The sequence below is a fragment of the Dichotomopilus funicola genome (assembly GCF_033296635.1).
Source record: "Dichotomopilus funicola strain CBS 141.50 unplaced genomic scaffold C8A04scaffold_25, whole genome shotgun sequence".
Lineage (NCBI taxonomy): Eukaryota > Fungi > Ascomycota > Sordariomycetes > Sordariales > Chaetomiaceae > Dichotomopilus > Dichotomopilus funicola.
Window position 1 is genome coordinate 185,739 of NW_026944046.1, and position 16,065 is coordinate 201,803.

The window sequence follows — 16,065 nt, forward strand, 5'->3', positions numbered from 1 at the left end:
AAATTAACTAACAGAGTACGGTGGCAAAAGTGACGCACCTGGAAATGTAATGTTCTTTCCGGTGGAGTAAGAAGGTGGTCCATCACTATACAGGTAATTGCATGGAGGTCAGGAAACCACACGGGAGGTTTATCTCAGGAAGGCTAGTGCTTCTTATACCCTTCGAGCATGTGAAGTAAATGAATAGTTGACTTAGAAGGTTGGTATATCTATAAGGACTATACGTTGTACTGTTTTAGATCATTCTTAATCTAAATAAAAACAATGTACTATCTAAATTCAGAGAAAGTAAAAGCAAAAATACCTGCCTAGAGAATAGTTTGTGTACGCTTGCTGTGTACAGCAAGACTATTCTCTGTTCGCGACCTCTTCCTATCCATCTGGCTGTACGCCATTGTCGAAATTGCAGAAGCCCAGGAACTGGAACGCTTCCATGGGCACGAACCAGGTCCCAGCCGCAGCCCTAAAAATCGGGTCGAATTCAGTGCCGCGAATAAACCCGAAGCCCGGCACATACCAAAGTCCGACCCTGGGCGCAGCCAAAAATCCTACCCCAGGACCCAACCCCGTCCCGGGAGCAACCCCAGCCCCGGGGACAACTCCCACCCCAGAAACAACTCCCACCCCAGAGACAGCTCCCACCCCAGACACAGCTCCCAGGGCGGGGACAGCTCCCGCACCGGAGACAACTCCCACGGCAGGAACAACTCCCGCACCGGGGACAGCTCCCGCAGCAGGGACAGCTCCCACACCGGGGACAGCCCCAGTCCCGGGAACAACCTCACCCCCGTTAGCAGCTCCCGCCCCGGAAAGGGCCAAGCCGGGCCAATCGATGGGGGCGCCGAACGGGCTATTCACCACATTATCCTGCCCCAGCAAGTCGTCCAAGTCGCCCGGGATAGAGTTTGCTGAGGCGGGCGGCGGCGTGTGGTTGTCGTTATTGCTGTTGTCGCCGTTATCGCTGTTGTTGTTGTTGTTTTTGTTGTTACTGCTGCCGTGCGTCCGTTGCCCGCGACGAGAGACGGAAAACGAACACTGGATGTTTCTTTGTCTGCACTTAGTGCAGACACCGTCTTCCTCTACCACACACCTGTACTTGCTCTTAGTACAGGCGTCGCAGGCGGCCCGCATGACAACTGGCTTCGGGCACTGCCCGGGTTTGTTGTTTCCCGGGGGATTCCGGGGAGGGTCGTTCCAATTGGGGGCGGGGAGATACCCTTGGCCAGACATTGACGAGGCAGTAGAGGCGGAAATGTGATTCATTTTGCCGGATATTGTGGTGCTGAATGTATATATCAAAGTATAGGTATAGGGTTCGATGAAGTAGCGTGGTTGAGATAAAACTTTGTAAGAGTTGTTTACAAGGTGTTGGTCTCAGAGGTAAGAGAGAGAAAGTGAAGAATATGTGAGAGTTCTTGACTGATAAACCAAGATTCGTAGCCCAAAACTATGGAGGGGAGTGCCATAGCATTTATAGACATCTCCGATGCTCGAAAATATGTGAATCGGGGACGCTACATAGAACCTAAGGGCTGCACCATGACGGATATCGAGAACCTTAGCAGCAATGTCAGTTGGCAAAACGCTTAACGCACGTCCATTCACTGTGCCACGGCTGTAAATTTGCATGCCATCCAGCTGTTAGCACCAACATCGCTGCCAGATGCATCGCCTGAAATCGCCCTAAGTGGATGGCGGCTGCGTCAACGACGGAGACCAGCAAGTCAAGTTCCCCGGAAAAGAGGCTTAAGTTCGCGGTGCGATGCCCACCCCAACGTATCTCGCGATAACAAGACGCGAAAAGGTTTCGCGGTCACCGTGAAGAGCGATGGGTGCCTAGATCCAAATCGTGCTTATACCAAGATCTAACCTTAGCGCAATCTAGATCTCCATCTCGGCAACGTTTCCGCTGCGTGCCACTGGGTTAGGTGTGTTGGAAGCGTACACTGGCCCATCGAAACGTGCCTTCGTGTGGACTCTACACCTTTTTCCCTTCCGGCCACAAGTTCTGTCAACGATCACTCCCTCGGCGAACTTCCCCAGAGGTGCATACACATACATGCAGACCATTGTGGGAGTGGAGTCCTAAATCGAGCGCTATGACGAAGCGCAATATCTTTGATAGCGGCTTAGGGTAAACACGGGAGACGGCGGGCATCGTTGTAAGAGCACGCTTCAGATTTTCATCTGCAGCGATGATGCAAGATTAGGAACCTTTCCGAAGCGTTCCCTGAGGCGACAGGAAGAGAGGGCGTGGGCTCCAACCGTCCGAAAGAGCTTCGAGTGTCCAAGACTTTGTGTACTGTATTGTGTACTGTACAGAGCCGTTAACATTAACTAGCACTATCCGGGCTTCGACATTGTGATAACATGAAATAGAATGGATTGATGGACTGACCCCGTTAGAATATGACGATGAAGAAGGTGATAATACCTGTAAGTGAAAAGCGACGAGATCTCCAAGTGCGTTCTCTCGCAACTAGACCACGATAGAAACATGAATAAACAGCGGATCGGGGGCGATGTGGGATTGCGCCTCACCCATCCTATCCAGTGTCCTCAATTTGCGAGCCTAATCACGAATTAGCAAATCTTGTATTATATCATCAGCCTGAGTATAGAATCATAGGATACTGTTGAAACTACCACGCTTTTAGGCTGTAAATGAACCAGTCCACCTCTGTTGGATCATTGAAGTGAGTCATGAAATTTGGTAGCTGTATAAGACTCAAGGGATGACCCATGGACCTCAAATGCTCACCTATGGGTGAACTGTCGTGACCTCTACCCCCCGCCAATCATAGCAGGTGAGTTCCCGGATCTGATCAGAGAGAAAGCGCAGAAGGCGTAATGATAAGGTTAAATAAAGTAACCCAGTCTCACAACTTTGGGAGTAAGAGCGTCTGGGGAAGACAGGCAATGAGAAGAGACACCCATGAGTAGTACACAGTAGCTGACATGCCTAACGGTATGTTAGTTTTGGGATGACCACGGGATTCTGCTTCATCTCGAATGAGATTATTGGTAGTATAATGGCAACAAACAGTGAAAGAAGAGGACAAAATGGCCTATTTCACAAGTTGGAGAAAGAGAAATACTCACTCACCTGGCTTCACCAACAACAGATTTGCCACCCCGAAATAGACTCTTCTTATAATCAAAATGGTCCCAGCAACTCGCGAACCGAACAATAAACCTTGCTCCCTCAATAACACGGTCGGCAACGGTGTTTGTGTGGTAGCTTGCGGTAAAAGGAGAACTCAAAGTGAAGCCCACCCAGCGGCGAACTCGCATAACACGGCAACAAACAAACAGAGGATCATTGTTCAAAAGCAAAATTACCAATCGCTATTGGGTCTCAGGGCCTATTAAGTAGAATCGCTGGCATCCTGCGGGGTGAGACACCTTTGCCATCAACCCAAATCCATTATCTATCCTCCATCACCCAATGGCCAAGTCGGTAGAGAAAAGAAAGTCCTATCAATGTCCGAAAGTCCTGCTAGATATCCCAATGCGCCAAATGAGAATGCAATGGTAAAGATAAACACTCCACGCCAACCTTGGATTACCAACTGCACTGCAACGGCAGCCGGGCATTGTTCCCCGCCGGTCCACATCAGCTTTCACCCAGAAACAGCTTCACGAAGGAACCCCTGGAGCTGTTTGGCCTGCAACGAGGAGTGAGCATGATAGACACAACAAAACAAGACCAAAAAAAGACAAAAAAGAGAAGGTAAAAGCGGTGGGGAACATACCAACGATCCATTCATCATGGAAAAGTGATTGCCAGGCATGTGCCTGAACTGCATCTTGTCGATGTCCAGATACTCGTCCCACCGATTGGGCCCAAAGTCGCTGCGGTTGTCAAGAAGGAACAGAGCATGACCCTTGGGGTACGGCTCTGGTCGGGGATCGTCGGGAAGGTGGCACACACCATCCTCACACCAGATGCTCATCACCTTGGGGCACTTGTCCTTGGGAATCGGGGCGGCGTCGTAGTTACTGAGAGCCGTGATCGAAGCGGAAAAGTGAGGGAGCAGCCACTCCGGGATTTTTTGTTTGCCATCACCCAAAAGGCCGATAGATGCAAACCACTTGTGGAGACCTTGCGGGAGGGGCTCGATGGTGACGGGGCAGGGTGCGTCGATAATGATGAGGTTTGCGACCGTGTCACCAGCTTTGACAAGCTGATAAATGATCTCGTACGCAATCACACCGCCGGCGCTCCAACCAGCAACGCTGTAGGGGCCCTCGGGCTGCCGAGTCTTCATCTCGAGAATGAACTTGGCAGCCATACCGTAGACGCCACACGTATACTCCTCCGGCGTCTTCATGAAGGGCGAGAAAAGACCCCAGACTGACCATTCCTCCCCGAGATCTGAAATTTGCGTGTACGATGTGGCAGAGCCACTGCCATCTGGGATCATGAACAGCTGATTGGGATTGGCCGTCTTGTGCACTTTTCCAGACAGCAGGACTGATGTAGCCCTGCGGTGGGGGTATTCGTCCACAAACTCCGTGGGCCTCGGCGGCTTGGGAGGGCATGGCTCCTCCAACCCAATCTTTGGGTGTTTGGTTTCCGAGGGAGCCGCAGGGACGGGCTTATCGTCTGCTTTTTGTGCCTTAGCTTTGACTTTAACTTTCTTGCGGATTTCCTGGATTCCCAGAGCTTGCTCCGCTTCCTGGATTGTTGAGTACTCCAGGAACGGGTTGCCCGGAAACTTGACACCGGTCCTTTCAAGAACCTTGCCGACGATGTTGAGGCCCATTATGGAGTCCACGCCGAGACTGGGCAAGTCGGGAGCGTCCGAGATTTCGTGCGGTTTAACACCAACCTCAGCAGCAATGATTTCGTGGACAACGGACCGTAGGTGCTGGTTCGAAATGCCGGGGTAAGTCTCACGCTCCGCTGATTGGTCCTCACCCTCGCTGTTCCCGTCATCCTCACTCTCATCGTCGTCCAGGGGTGTGGTGACATTGGAATCCGGTTCCACGCCGGGCGACGCCGGCGTTTCATCGTCCACGCCGCCGGCATTTTCTTCATTGTCTGACGAAGCCCCTGAAATCGGAGACCGTACTGTGCTCCGGCGGTCGGGCTTTTCGAACTGCGTCAGGTATTTTTTGAAAGGACCGACGTGAGGGTAGTCAAGGAAGGCATTCGAGTCGATTTTGAGATCCAGTTCCTCGAGAGCTTTGCCCGCAACGGTAAGCGCCATCAGAGAGTCGACACCAACTTCTGCGAAGGCAATCGTGTCTGCCAGCTCATCAAGGGAGCAGTTGAGCTCCCTCGCAATGAGATCCATGACCGACGAGACCACAGACTTCAGTCTCTGGTTCACCTCTCCGATATTAGAGGGAGTCACCATTTCCTTTGTCTTCTTCTTCGAAGGCACCACCTTGGGAGCCTCCTTGAGAGCCGTCTTGGCGGTCGATTTGGGAGCTGTTTTGGGCGCAGTAACTGGCCTCGGAATGGTCGGCAGGGGTCGGGGGGGTACGGCAGAGGCACCGCGTGGCGGCAGGACGGTATCAAGAATTCGGCGCGGAATACACTGGAACTTGATGTCACCAGCCATTCCAATGATCTTGCCGTTGTCAAAGACATACGCATCGCCCGCCATCATCTGGGTACCATCAATCGGTTGCATGCGGATGTAGCTGCGGTACGTCTTCTTGGCATCCGGTATCTCCGTGAAACGCATGGAGCCCCAGCCGTGCGAGATGTAGACCTGCTGGCGCGAATCGATCGCATCCGTGCCGTTGATGATGAACCCCGAGATGTGGCAAACACTGTCGATGTGGTAGGGGCTGAAATGGAACGTGCCGTCCTGTTCCGTCGTCTGGAAACTGATCTTGGCCGTCGCCTCGCAAGTGTTGCTGTCGAGGATGACCTCCTCCATGCCGCGGTAGCGTGGATGGTAATCGACCAAGGCCGAAAACAGTTTGTACGCCAGGCCGCGGCCAATTTTGGAGGCCTTGCCGCGCTTCTCGGCGTCCTCGAGGAATTCAATGCGAGACTTAATGAGGTAATTGGCCCTTGCGAACTCCTTCTGCCATTCGTCGAGGTTGCCATAGTAGACTGTGCAATGCGCGTGCTCAGTCCGCTTCTTTCCTTCTCCCGTGGAAAATACGAGGCTGGCAGAGCCCAGCTGGGCGTCGGCGATGACGTTGAGCCGCAGGATTTGTGTTTCCGCCGTCTCGTCCAGGATGAGGGTCTTGGGGACCTCCATATTGGCAACGTTGCAGCCAATCTTGTTTGCTTCGGGCCGCAGCAGCTTGTATGCGTAGTCGCATATGGTCATGGCCATGTCGCCGTACAGCGATGAGGGGCACAGCGGAGTGCCGTTCACCATGTGGCCAGAAACAGCGTTCCGGAGCTGCTCCTGAAACAGATCAGACTCGGTCTCGATAATCGCCTTGTCGCCCTCGATTGTCTCCTTGACGATCCGCTGCACGGTCGTGGTGGAGAAGGTAGGCTTAATGACCTTTGGCACCTCCTCCACGGCAGCTGGAATCCGGTTCTTGGTGAGACACCAATCCCCCTCGTATTGGATCCAGTAGTTGTTTTCATCAAAGGCGTATCGAGGGAGATTCAAGAGGCGAACCGAGTCGGCAAACTCGCGGTGGTACTCATTGAAGTCTAAGTTCACCCCCGCGCCATGAAGCCTGGCCAGGCTGTTGGCCAAAGTCTTGTAGCACTGTTCTTGACGGCGTAAGGTCGGAACAGCCACCGTTTCCCGGGAAATGTTTGACGTGATAAGATTGGCTAGGATCTGGTGAGGACCGATCTCGATCCAGATAGTATCCTTATCAACAAGTCCGGATTGTTTCGCATTGATGATCCCGCTGTGTAAATTGACTGGTTCACGTGCGTGTCTGCGCAGATAGGAGGCGTCAATGGATTCGCTGTCGATGACATGCCCAGTGACTGTTGAGATGACGGGGATGTTGGGGGTATTGAAGGTGACACCTTCGGCAAGCTTCTCAAAGTCATCGAGGATAACATCCACTTGCTGGGAATGGAAGGCAAATGGAACCTTCAGATGAGTGGACTTGAGACCCCGTTGGAGGAGAGCTGCCGCGATGTTCTCGAGGGGACGACGCTCGCCACTGAGGACCATCTCGGTGGGGCCGTTGACGCAGGCAACATGGACAGGCTCCGGCGACACCTTCAACACGCCGTAGACGGCGTCAATCCCACCCTGGATAGCAAGCATGCCATGGCTGCCAGGACTGCATCGCTTGGTGAGCATCTCAGCACGAGATCCCACGAGGTAGATGACGTCGCTGGCGGAGAGCACGCCGGCCACTTCCAAGGCGGCATACTCTCCCAGACTATGTCCCACCACCGCTGTTGGTTTGATGCCCCACGATGCCCAAAGCCGGGCGAGCGCCATCTCAAAGCATGTCAAAGCAAGCTGCGTCACGGTGGGCGACGCACTATCTTTCATGCTGCCATCAATGAACGGCAGGAAAGAAGGGAAACCTTGCAGGACAGCAAGGTCGACGAAGCCATCGATGCTGTTGCGGAAGACCGAGTAGTGTTCGTACAGCTCTTTCCCCATACCGACATGCTGCGAGCCCTGGCCGGTGAACGCTAAGGCAATTTTGCGATTCCCGGGCTTGAGGGGCTTGAGGGCCGTGAGGGGTTCGGAGGATTCCTCGAGGCGCCTCTCAATAGCCTTGATAATGTCCGAAGTGCTAGCACCGGCGACACTGATCCGCCAATGGTGTTGAAGCTTTCTCGCGGTCGTGCTGTAGGCAACGTGGGAGAGCGGTGTCTCAGAGTGGTCCCGTAGCCACTGCACTAGGCGTTCAGCATTCTTGATCAGAGACGACTTCGCCCTAGCCGTCAAAGTGACGACGTGGTGGCTGCGAGCGTCCGATTTGGCCGGTGGTTGAGCGGGCGCATCCTCAAGCAAAAGGCCAGTGTTGCCGCCGGCAGCGCTGAAGTTGTTGATGAAGACGCGCCTCGGATGATCGTCGTTCCTCCGAAAAGGAGTAGTGCTATAGGCAATGTTGACACCGCGTTTTAGGAGATCGTCAGGGAACGTCTCGTTTATCCTGCTATCAGGCTTGATCCCGACGTGGCGCGGAATTAGGCTCTTCTCCAACATCAGAAGCACCTTGATGAGTGCCGTGACGCCCGAGGCAGCCTCGCCATGCCCAACATTCGCCTTCACCGCACCCAAGAACAGAGGCCGACCAGGAGGCCGCGGGCGATCAGCGGGGGCAAACACATTGGTGACCGAGACCATCTCGGTGCCGTCTCCAGCCTGAGTACCAGTACCGTGCATCTCGACGTAGTCGACATCATGGGGATCGACGCCTGCTTCATCAAGAATGGCTGTCGACAGAGCAGACTGCGTCGGGCCGTGAGGATGGGTGATGGAGATGGCGTCCGCTGAGTGGTTGGTCGCAGTGCCTAGGATAACGGCGAGCACCCGGTCCTTGTCTGCAATGGCATCGTCTAGACGCTTGACGATGACTGACGCACAGCCATCGCCACGGCAATACCCATCCGCCCCATTATCGAAGGTGGAGCAAGGACCTTTCTTGGAGAGGAACTGACCGGCGCTCAGTCCGGCAAAAATGTCCGGGTTGGTCATGCACGACAGACCACCAACGACGGCGGTATCGCAGTCACGAGCCCACAGGGCGGTGCAGGCCACTTGCATAGCGGCGGCGCTCGAGGAGCAAGCCGTGTCAATGTTGAGACTCGGTCCGCTGAAGCCAAAGTGGTAGTTGATCCGGCCAGGTCCAAAGGCGCGGACACCTCCCGTGATGAAGTACGTGTCCACCTTTTGTGCTGCATTGATCTCGCGCCAGTCGTCCGAGGTTTGGCCATAAAAGGTACCGATCCGGTCAAGCCTGGTTGACGGCGTCCGGTTGGGCATGTAGCCAGACATTTCCAGGGCCTCATATGCAGTGGTGAGGGCCATCCGCTGCATCGGGTCGGTCTGTCGAGCCTCGCGAGGAGACATTTGGAAAAACCGGGGATCGAACAGACCTGGCTCCTTGATCCAACAGCCGTACGGTGTGTGGCTCGTGTTGTCCTTCTTGCCCGTCGGGTCGAAATGAGTCTTAACGTCGAAGCGGTCTGGGGGTACTTCACGATGCACATCGAGACCTGCCTCCAGTAGTTTCCAAAACTCTTCGATGTCAGCAGCATCAGGGAATCGGCCCGACATGCCGACAATCGCCAGTTTGCACTTCCCGTTCCGGCCATGGTTCCCAACGCTGCTACCAATGCTCTCCTCCGTGATGGGGGGAGGAGTGCGGAGAGTGACCTCCAAGCCCTTCTCATGAAGAAGTCGCTCGAGGGTGGTGGCATTTTGAGTCGGGCCGAGAGGCAGGATAAAGCACTTTTTCCCTTGAAACTCCAGAGCTTTATCAATGCAACCCCCGAGCACCTGATCAAAACTCAAGGCCTCGTTGAGAATCGTCGATGCGATAGACGTCAGTAGGGTGTTGGTATTTCCGGCGGGAAGCCAAGTACCGGTTGCACAAGACATGACCGGCGATCGCGGCTGTGTCCTATGAAAGGCGTTGTTCACTTCGGATGTGTCCAGGCCCAAGATACGCTCCACATTTGCGGCGGAATGAAGATGAGGGGCGTGGTAAGGTCCATGGACTGGGACGGCAATGGGAGTAGCCTGCAGGACTCGGTTGCTGACCAGGGAATCGAGAGTACGGGGCGGCCCAGAGATAGCGACACGGGTGCGAGATGTCGCACTAATGTACGCGCGGCTAGCGGGTGGGATACCCTAGCACACAGAATGTCAGCGTTTCTAGCCAAAATATGATCCCAAGGTAAGGCGCCGGGGCCAAGATATTTACTCACAGTTGCCTCGTGAAAAGTTGTAAGCTCCATCGCAGCCTCCTTGTGATCCACGTCAGGGAAAATGTACGTCCAGCTTGCTGAATGGTCTGACGTGGGGCTCAGGCGCTGTGCAATGCTATGAACGTATGAACCTGTCCGGAAGGCCAGAAGAACGGCTTGGACACCGATATGGACAAGGTCTGGGAGCGACGGGGCAAGCGAAACAGCGGCCGCTGCCCACAGCCCTGTGCAAAGGCCGATCAAATGGGTGTGCTTTGGATGTGTAATGTCGCTGCAGTGCTTTTCAGTGTGACTAGAAATCGGCCGTTAGCATGTCCTCTTTCGTCAAGAGCGAGCAGCAAACACACCCTCCGAGGAGGTACTTACTTGAGGTAGTGTGAAATTTGGGATATCGTCAGAAGCGCCGCGTCGACGCCTGCGTGCTTGAGCTCAGCGTGGTGGTACCGCTCGTTTAGTTGCTGAAGCGAGAGGAACCTGGGGAGGGCCGCTCGCTCCACGACCGGCAACTTCTCAATTACATTGGTGAGGGCGCGCTCAACCTGACGGAGAAACACCCGGGCGAGTTCGCCCATGTGTGGTTGGCGGAAGAAATGGGCTAGAAATCCATGGCTGTCGAGCGACTGGTCTCCAAATAGAAGGAAGGCCGGCCGCCCGGTCAAGTCGTCGTTAAAATGAGGCTCCATATCGTCGTCGTCCCGGGAAGCCTGGTTATCGCCGTCGGTTTGGCGAGAAGGGGCCCAGGTCTAGAGCTGTTGGGTTAACGAGCTGCAAACTAAAAACAGAGATGGGTAAGAACAGTTTTGAATGTGGCACGCAGTGCGCAAAACTTTATACTGCTCCCGTAAGAAAATGTAAACACCGGACAAACGTTGGGGATGGCGGAGCGAGGCCGAACTGGAATACCACAATGAAAGAAGCACATGGGCATCTCACAATGCCGCCCACCCCCCTTCTCCCCTCCCCTCCATACCGGACATGGGATCTCCTTCCGGGTGACTCGGCCAAACTCGGTATGGAAGCAGCATTCGATTTCTCAGTGCCCCTACTCCATTCCGCCGAATCCGTTGGAAAGGAGACCCGTGCCTGCCCCATGGCGCCCATCCAAGACACGAAAGATCAAATCGCCACCGAAAAGAACGAAGGACAGATACGACAGAGTAGGAGCTCCGGACAACACGCCATGCTGTGTAGCGCCTAGGTCTCTGAGGAGTCGGGGCGTAGGCGCCGTCCGATAGGCAGAGGAAGGTGTGGAAGGGTTTTCTGGTTGATGACACCACGACCTGATCCGAGCCAAACAAAGCTGGGCTTGGGGGTTTTCCAAAAGCGCAGGGGGCCTTGTATTCGGTGCCCTCCTTCCCAACCTAGGCCATTCCTGCTCGAGCCAAAACAAGGAGAATTCCTCTCTGGTATGGGTCGTGCCTTCCTCCCACAGGAGTTATTTTGTTAGCCTTGTTCCCAGTGCTTCAACCACCCAATGCGCCGGTAGCCGGCTTGTGCAGTGTTGGCCCGCGGAATCTGCGCTGGCGTTTGTGGTTCGCGGGGCCGAAAATAGAAGCGCCCACCACCAAAACGACTTCAGTTTGTTTCCTTTGCAACCCAGGCTCTCCATCTCGGCGTTGGCGATCCTGCCGGCTTTCGGGACGAGCGCCGGCGGACGGGACGGACTCCCCCATCTTGATCCCAGTACGGAGTCCCGTGGCGCAGCCTCAGCGAGGAATTGTACCACAGGCCTTGCCTACGGCGGGCCCGTACGGACGTTTCCAATACATCCTTGAATCATTTCCCGATTGGGTTGCCAAATTCCCACAGTTCGGATCGATTTTCCTGGCCGGGGTAGGATGGCGATGACTTGGAGAGGGAGGGTGAGTCTGGTGGGCTGGAGATTTGATCGCGTGTTGTCGTTGCCAGGTGTCGGATGACCAGGGAGCCGGCGAACAGGGAAAATGATTGGTCTGGCCCCTGCCAAGACATTTTCTTTCAGTTGCGAATCTCTGTCAGCATCCCAAATTTTGTGATTGCCCGTTGCCGGTTCTAGTTAATGTTGAAGGATACATACTCGTTTTCTGCATCACGCTGTGGAGAGGTTTTTCATCGAGGGTTGAGTTTAAGTCTCACTAGGAGTTGAGGCGGGAACCCATCCGATCGGGAGCTCGGTCTGCAATTAGCCATGAGGTCATGCAATGGTTGAGGGCAGCTCCTGCACAAGTCCCCAGGTGCCAATATTTCGGGATTTTTCATCTCTGAGGCTTTTTCCCCTGCATTTCGGCCTTCACATTCGTTCAAAGGGTGGCTCAAGCCCGCCGCCTGGGCGCTTCCACCTGTTGGATTTGCCCTTAAACGCACGGAAGCAAAACACTGCCAAACGCGATCAGTCATTTCCTTACCAGCAGCCCACAATTCTCCAGGAGCAACCCCACACGACACACAGAATGTTTCCCTTAGCACTATGCAAGGGTATGTACATATGTCAGAGCCACGACCCAGCCGAAGAACAAATCTTAAAATATGTCAGACCTACGACCAAGAGGGACCGCAGTGGGCATTTGTCCGGCGGGTTCCTCACAAGTCGTAGGAGCGAAATTGCCTGCTGCTTCGATCACTACCCTCCTTTGCATTTCTTATTTTCTTTGTGTTTTCTCATGCCGTTCGCTCACTCCATACTACTACTATGCGGCTACATCACTCTCTACTCCAACACTCCAGCTAGAAACACCTCGCCTTTGCATGTCTCGGGTTTGCTAAGACTGCCCAGGTGCCTTGCGCCGCAGCATCATTATTCCCCATTCAGGGACCGGGCCGTCTGACCTTCCGTTCATCCGGCTGCTTGGATGTGCCGTTTATCTTGACCCAGTGTAATGAGCTCGTATCAAGCCTCTTTTAGGTGCTTCCCGTCCTTCCCCATTGCTCTCGTCGCCACGACCTCCAACAAAACCGGACTCCCCGTCAGCTTGTCCGGTGGGCCGGGCAGGTCGACCAAGAGGGCTCGCCACAACTCACTCCGGATATTGGTTATCTAACGATGCTCACTGGGTTATCATAAATCAGTGCTCGGGCTGACACCAAGGTACCTAGTTCGGGACAACTAGGTAATAACCAACCTGATGAGTAAAATGCCCTTGGGTGCCAGTTCATTTTCCCCGAGAAGTCACCGTCAACTGGTACTTATCCGATTTCGACTCAAGTGTAACAATTTTATGAGGGCAAAAACATAGAGTGGCCAGTCATTTTGCGTCTATTTTGTTATTAAGAGGCGTTGTTTCTGAAGTCCCTAGCCCCCGCGAATGGAGGTCCCGTATCTTCCAAGCAAGCACCATGGCCGCTGCTATTTACCTACCTACGTAATACACGCGTTGTAGGTACCTTACTCAGAATCCTGTTCCAAAGTATACTTATGAATCGGTGAATCGGGATTTCACAGTGCTATGATCAAACTGTTCCAGAAAGCGTCATCGATCACCATGATATCTTCCAACAGTTGAGGTGAATGCAGCATGATGATTCCCAGCCGGCAAAATCCACATGGCCATCCTCGCGTGAATCTCCTCACCGGACAAACTGCGGCGTATCCTCCACCAGTCGTGTCACCGCATTGCTGCAAGATAACTCCGTCCGCCCTCGTGCGACTGACAGTCCGGGCATGGTCTCAGGAAAGAAGCAGAGGGCGGCTTGAGCAGTTAGAACTATTTTTACTTGCTCGGGTTCTGTCTTCTATCCCCGACGGAGCTGCGTTTGAGGCTCGGAATACGGGGCCTCGTGCAAGCCCACGTGTGATGTTTTTTGGCATCCAAAGGGCGTAGGGGTTATGTTTGAGACTGACAAGTCAATGTATTATGTCATGGTGAATAAAGAGTTGTGGAAGCGAGAATGTCTTGTCTATATTGGTTGTGTACCTGCAGGTTCTGCGGGTGGACACTCGAAGTCCCGCCTGCATTTTGTTCCCTTTGTCTTTCTTTTCTATCTTCCATGCTTGTGCAGCGTATAGGATGGACGAGTCTCCTCAAGTAATTAACCCCCAGTCTCTTAAATAATCGACAAAAATACAGAAGAATAAATGCATAATTTATGACGACACTTATTATGTAGTTACCCGCCCTTCCCCTCGGACGTGTAGTGCAAACAGCAGTATCCGCCTTCTGAGATACTCAACACTTCTGTCATTCTTTCAGCCACTTGAACTTCACACTTCTCCAGGAAACTCTCGCTGCTCTCTTAACGGCCGCCGCAACGACCGCCCGAACAAACCGGCGTTTTGTCTTGGATTTTTTCGTCGCAGCGATGTATGTTGCACTAAATACCCGAATTAGCCATCTTCTCGGCTTGGGAATACCAAGTTTTAAATCACCCAAGAGAAGAAAAGGCCGCGAGGGTCGGGGTTGGGGGGCAAGGGGGTATAACCATCTGGACTGGGATAGAGGAAAGAACATACCCATTGTACGTAGTCGGCGGGACGGTCACATACCCGGTGGTATCGGTCACATTCTGAGTATTACCCGCCGCATTCCCCTGATACGGCGTGCCCGTCTTCTTACAAGCATCGATATGATCATCAGGAAACGTCAGGTTCCGTAGCCGGTCCGGTGCCTCGATCACCGTCGCCGTCAGGCCCATTTCGACGTGCCACTCGATGTGGCAGTGGAACAGCCAGACGCCCGGGTTGTTGGCGCGGAAGCGCAGGACGGCGTACGAGTGCGGCATGACGGCGACGGTGTCGCGCATCGGCGGCACGGCGGTGTAGTTCTCGTCGCGGCCCGGCCAGAGGCCTGCGCTACTGGGCGCGCGATAGAGGACTTGGAAGTGGTGGCCGTGGAGGTGGAAAGGGTGGGAGGCGTTGTCGATGTTGTTGACTACGATTTGGACGGTGTTGTCGTAGTCGACGATGAACGGGTTGACCTGGCCGTAGACGACTGGGTTGGTGTTGGAGTCGCCCGTGGTGGCAGCGCTGTAGAGAGTGGGTACTTGTTGGTTGATGTACGTCAAGTTGTTGAAGCAGGATCGTGGGTAGCCGTTTTGATCCATGCAAAACTTGAAATCGAGCTTCATCAGCTTGTCATAGGAGCCGTATGCAGCCAGGTCATCGTTGGGCTTGAAGTCAGCGTCGTCGACGGGGTTCCATTGCTTGACGACCTCGGCCTTCCCGAGAGGTTTCGAGGAGTCCATGACGAGGTGACCTGTATAATTGTGTGGCCAGATCATCGGTTCAGTGTGATTGGTCCAGTCCCGGTTGAGGTCAAGTGCGACGAGAAACGGGTAATTGCCGGTGTCGTTGTCAGAGGCCGAGATGAGGACATCATACCGTTGAGCGGGGGCAAGCCGAACATGGTAGGCGTCCTCTTTCTTGATGTACGCCCCATCGTTCATAATCACGTTCATGGTGTGAAAGTCAAAGTGAACCATGGCCGCAGCGAAGGCGGCATAGTTAATCATCCGAATACGGTACGTCTTGCCCTTAGCAAAGTCGATCTTCAACCCCTGCCCCTCATTGACGGTGAGGTTATCGGGGATCGGAGGTTTGAACTGAGTGTTGGAGGGCGTGAGCATGTTCCGGACAGAGGTGAGACTGTCGTTGTGATACCTGCATGATGTCAGCATTATCGCTCTCTCATCCGCGGCGGACTATATTTACCAATCCGACATCGACAAGATATGTTCCTCATCGTACTTCCCCTTATACGGGTCGTTTGGGTCTTGCACAATCAGCGGACCTCGCAGCCCGTCGGGATATTGTCCCATATTGTGAGAGTGATCTATACCAACCAGGGTTAACTTTGAACTACTAGCACTAGAGAAAATACTAGCTGAACGTACACCAGTACGTTCCCGGGGTGTCCACAGTAAACTGGTACTTGACCGTCGAGTCCGGCGGTACAGAGCACTGGGTTACACCACTCGGCCCGTCCATGTCGGCTGTCTGCAGTTGGTTAATGCCGTGGAAGTGCAGCCCCGTCGTCTGGTTCACGAGCTTGTTCTGTAGGTTGACCACTACCGTGTCACCCGCTGTGGCATCTATTGATGGACATGGCCATTTGTCGTTGATGCCAATGACGGGCCTTGAGAAGCCATCCGGGCTGGCCCATACCCACGTCACGTTCCAATTGTAGGTCACAGTAGCCGCCCTGGCTACCGCGGCCAGGACCACGCATTCAAGCGAAAGTACGCTGAGTGACACCATCATGGCTGGCTTTCGGAGTGGTGTAAGAATAGGATCCTATAACAAACGAGCGACG

General features: G+C 54.0%; 3 protein-coding genes across 3 annotated transcripts; all 3 read right to left on the reverse strand.

Moving 5' to 3' along the window:
- Window positions 1-372: 372 nt before the first annotated feature.
- On the reverse strand, window positions 373-1,263 carry C8A04DRAFT_27979 (uncharacterized protein; the record flags this gene model as incomplete). Its single annotated transcript, XM_062780476.1, has 1 exon — window positions 373-1,263. One exon carries the CDS (start codon window positions 1,261-1,263, stop codon window positions 373-375), a length of 891 nt encoding a protein of 296 aa, XP_062637662.1.
- A 2,360-nt stretch (window positions 1,264-3,623) lies between these two features.
- C8A04DRAFT_36754 (polyketide synthase) lies at window positions 3,624-10,524 on the reverse strand (the record flags this gene model as incomplete). The annotated part of the gene is made up of 6 exons (XM_062783632.1): window positions 3,624-3,668; window positions 3,756-4,909; window positions 4,949-5,440; window positions 5,507-9,764; window positions 9,842-10,133; window positions 10,208-10,524. 6 exons carry the CDS (start codon window positions 10,522-10,524, stop codon window positions 3,624-3,626), a joined length of 6,558 nt encoding a protein of 2,185 aa, XP_062637663.1.
- A 3,655-nt stretch (window positions 10,525-14,179) lies between these two features.
- Window positions 14,180-16,010, reverse strand: C8A04DRAFT_36755 (multicopper oxidase; the record flags this gene model as incomplete). Its single annotated transcript, XM_062783633.1, has 3 exons — window positions 14,180-15,398; window positions 15,465-15,585; window positions 15,647-16,010. The coding sequence occupies 3 exons, from the start codon at window positions 16,008-16,010 to the stop codon at window positions 14,180-14,182; spliced, it is 1,704 nt and encodes a 567-aa protein (XP_062637664.1).
- Window positions 16,011-16,065: the final 55 nt, after the last annotated feature.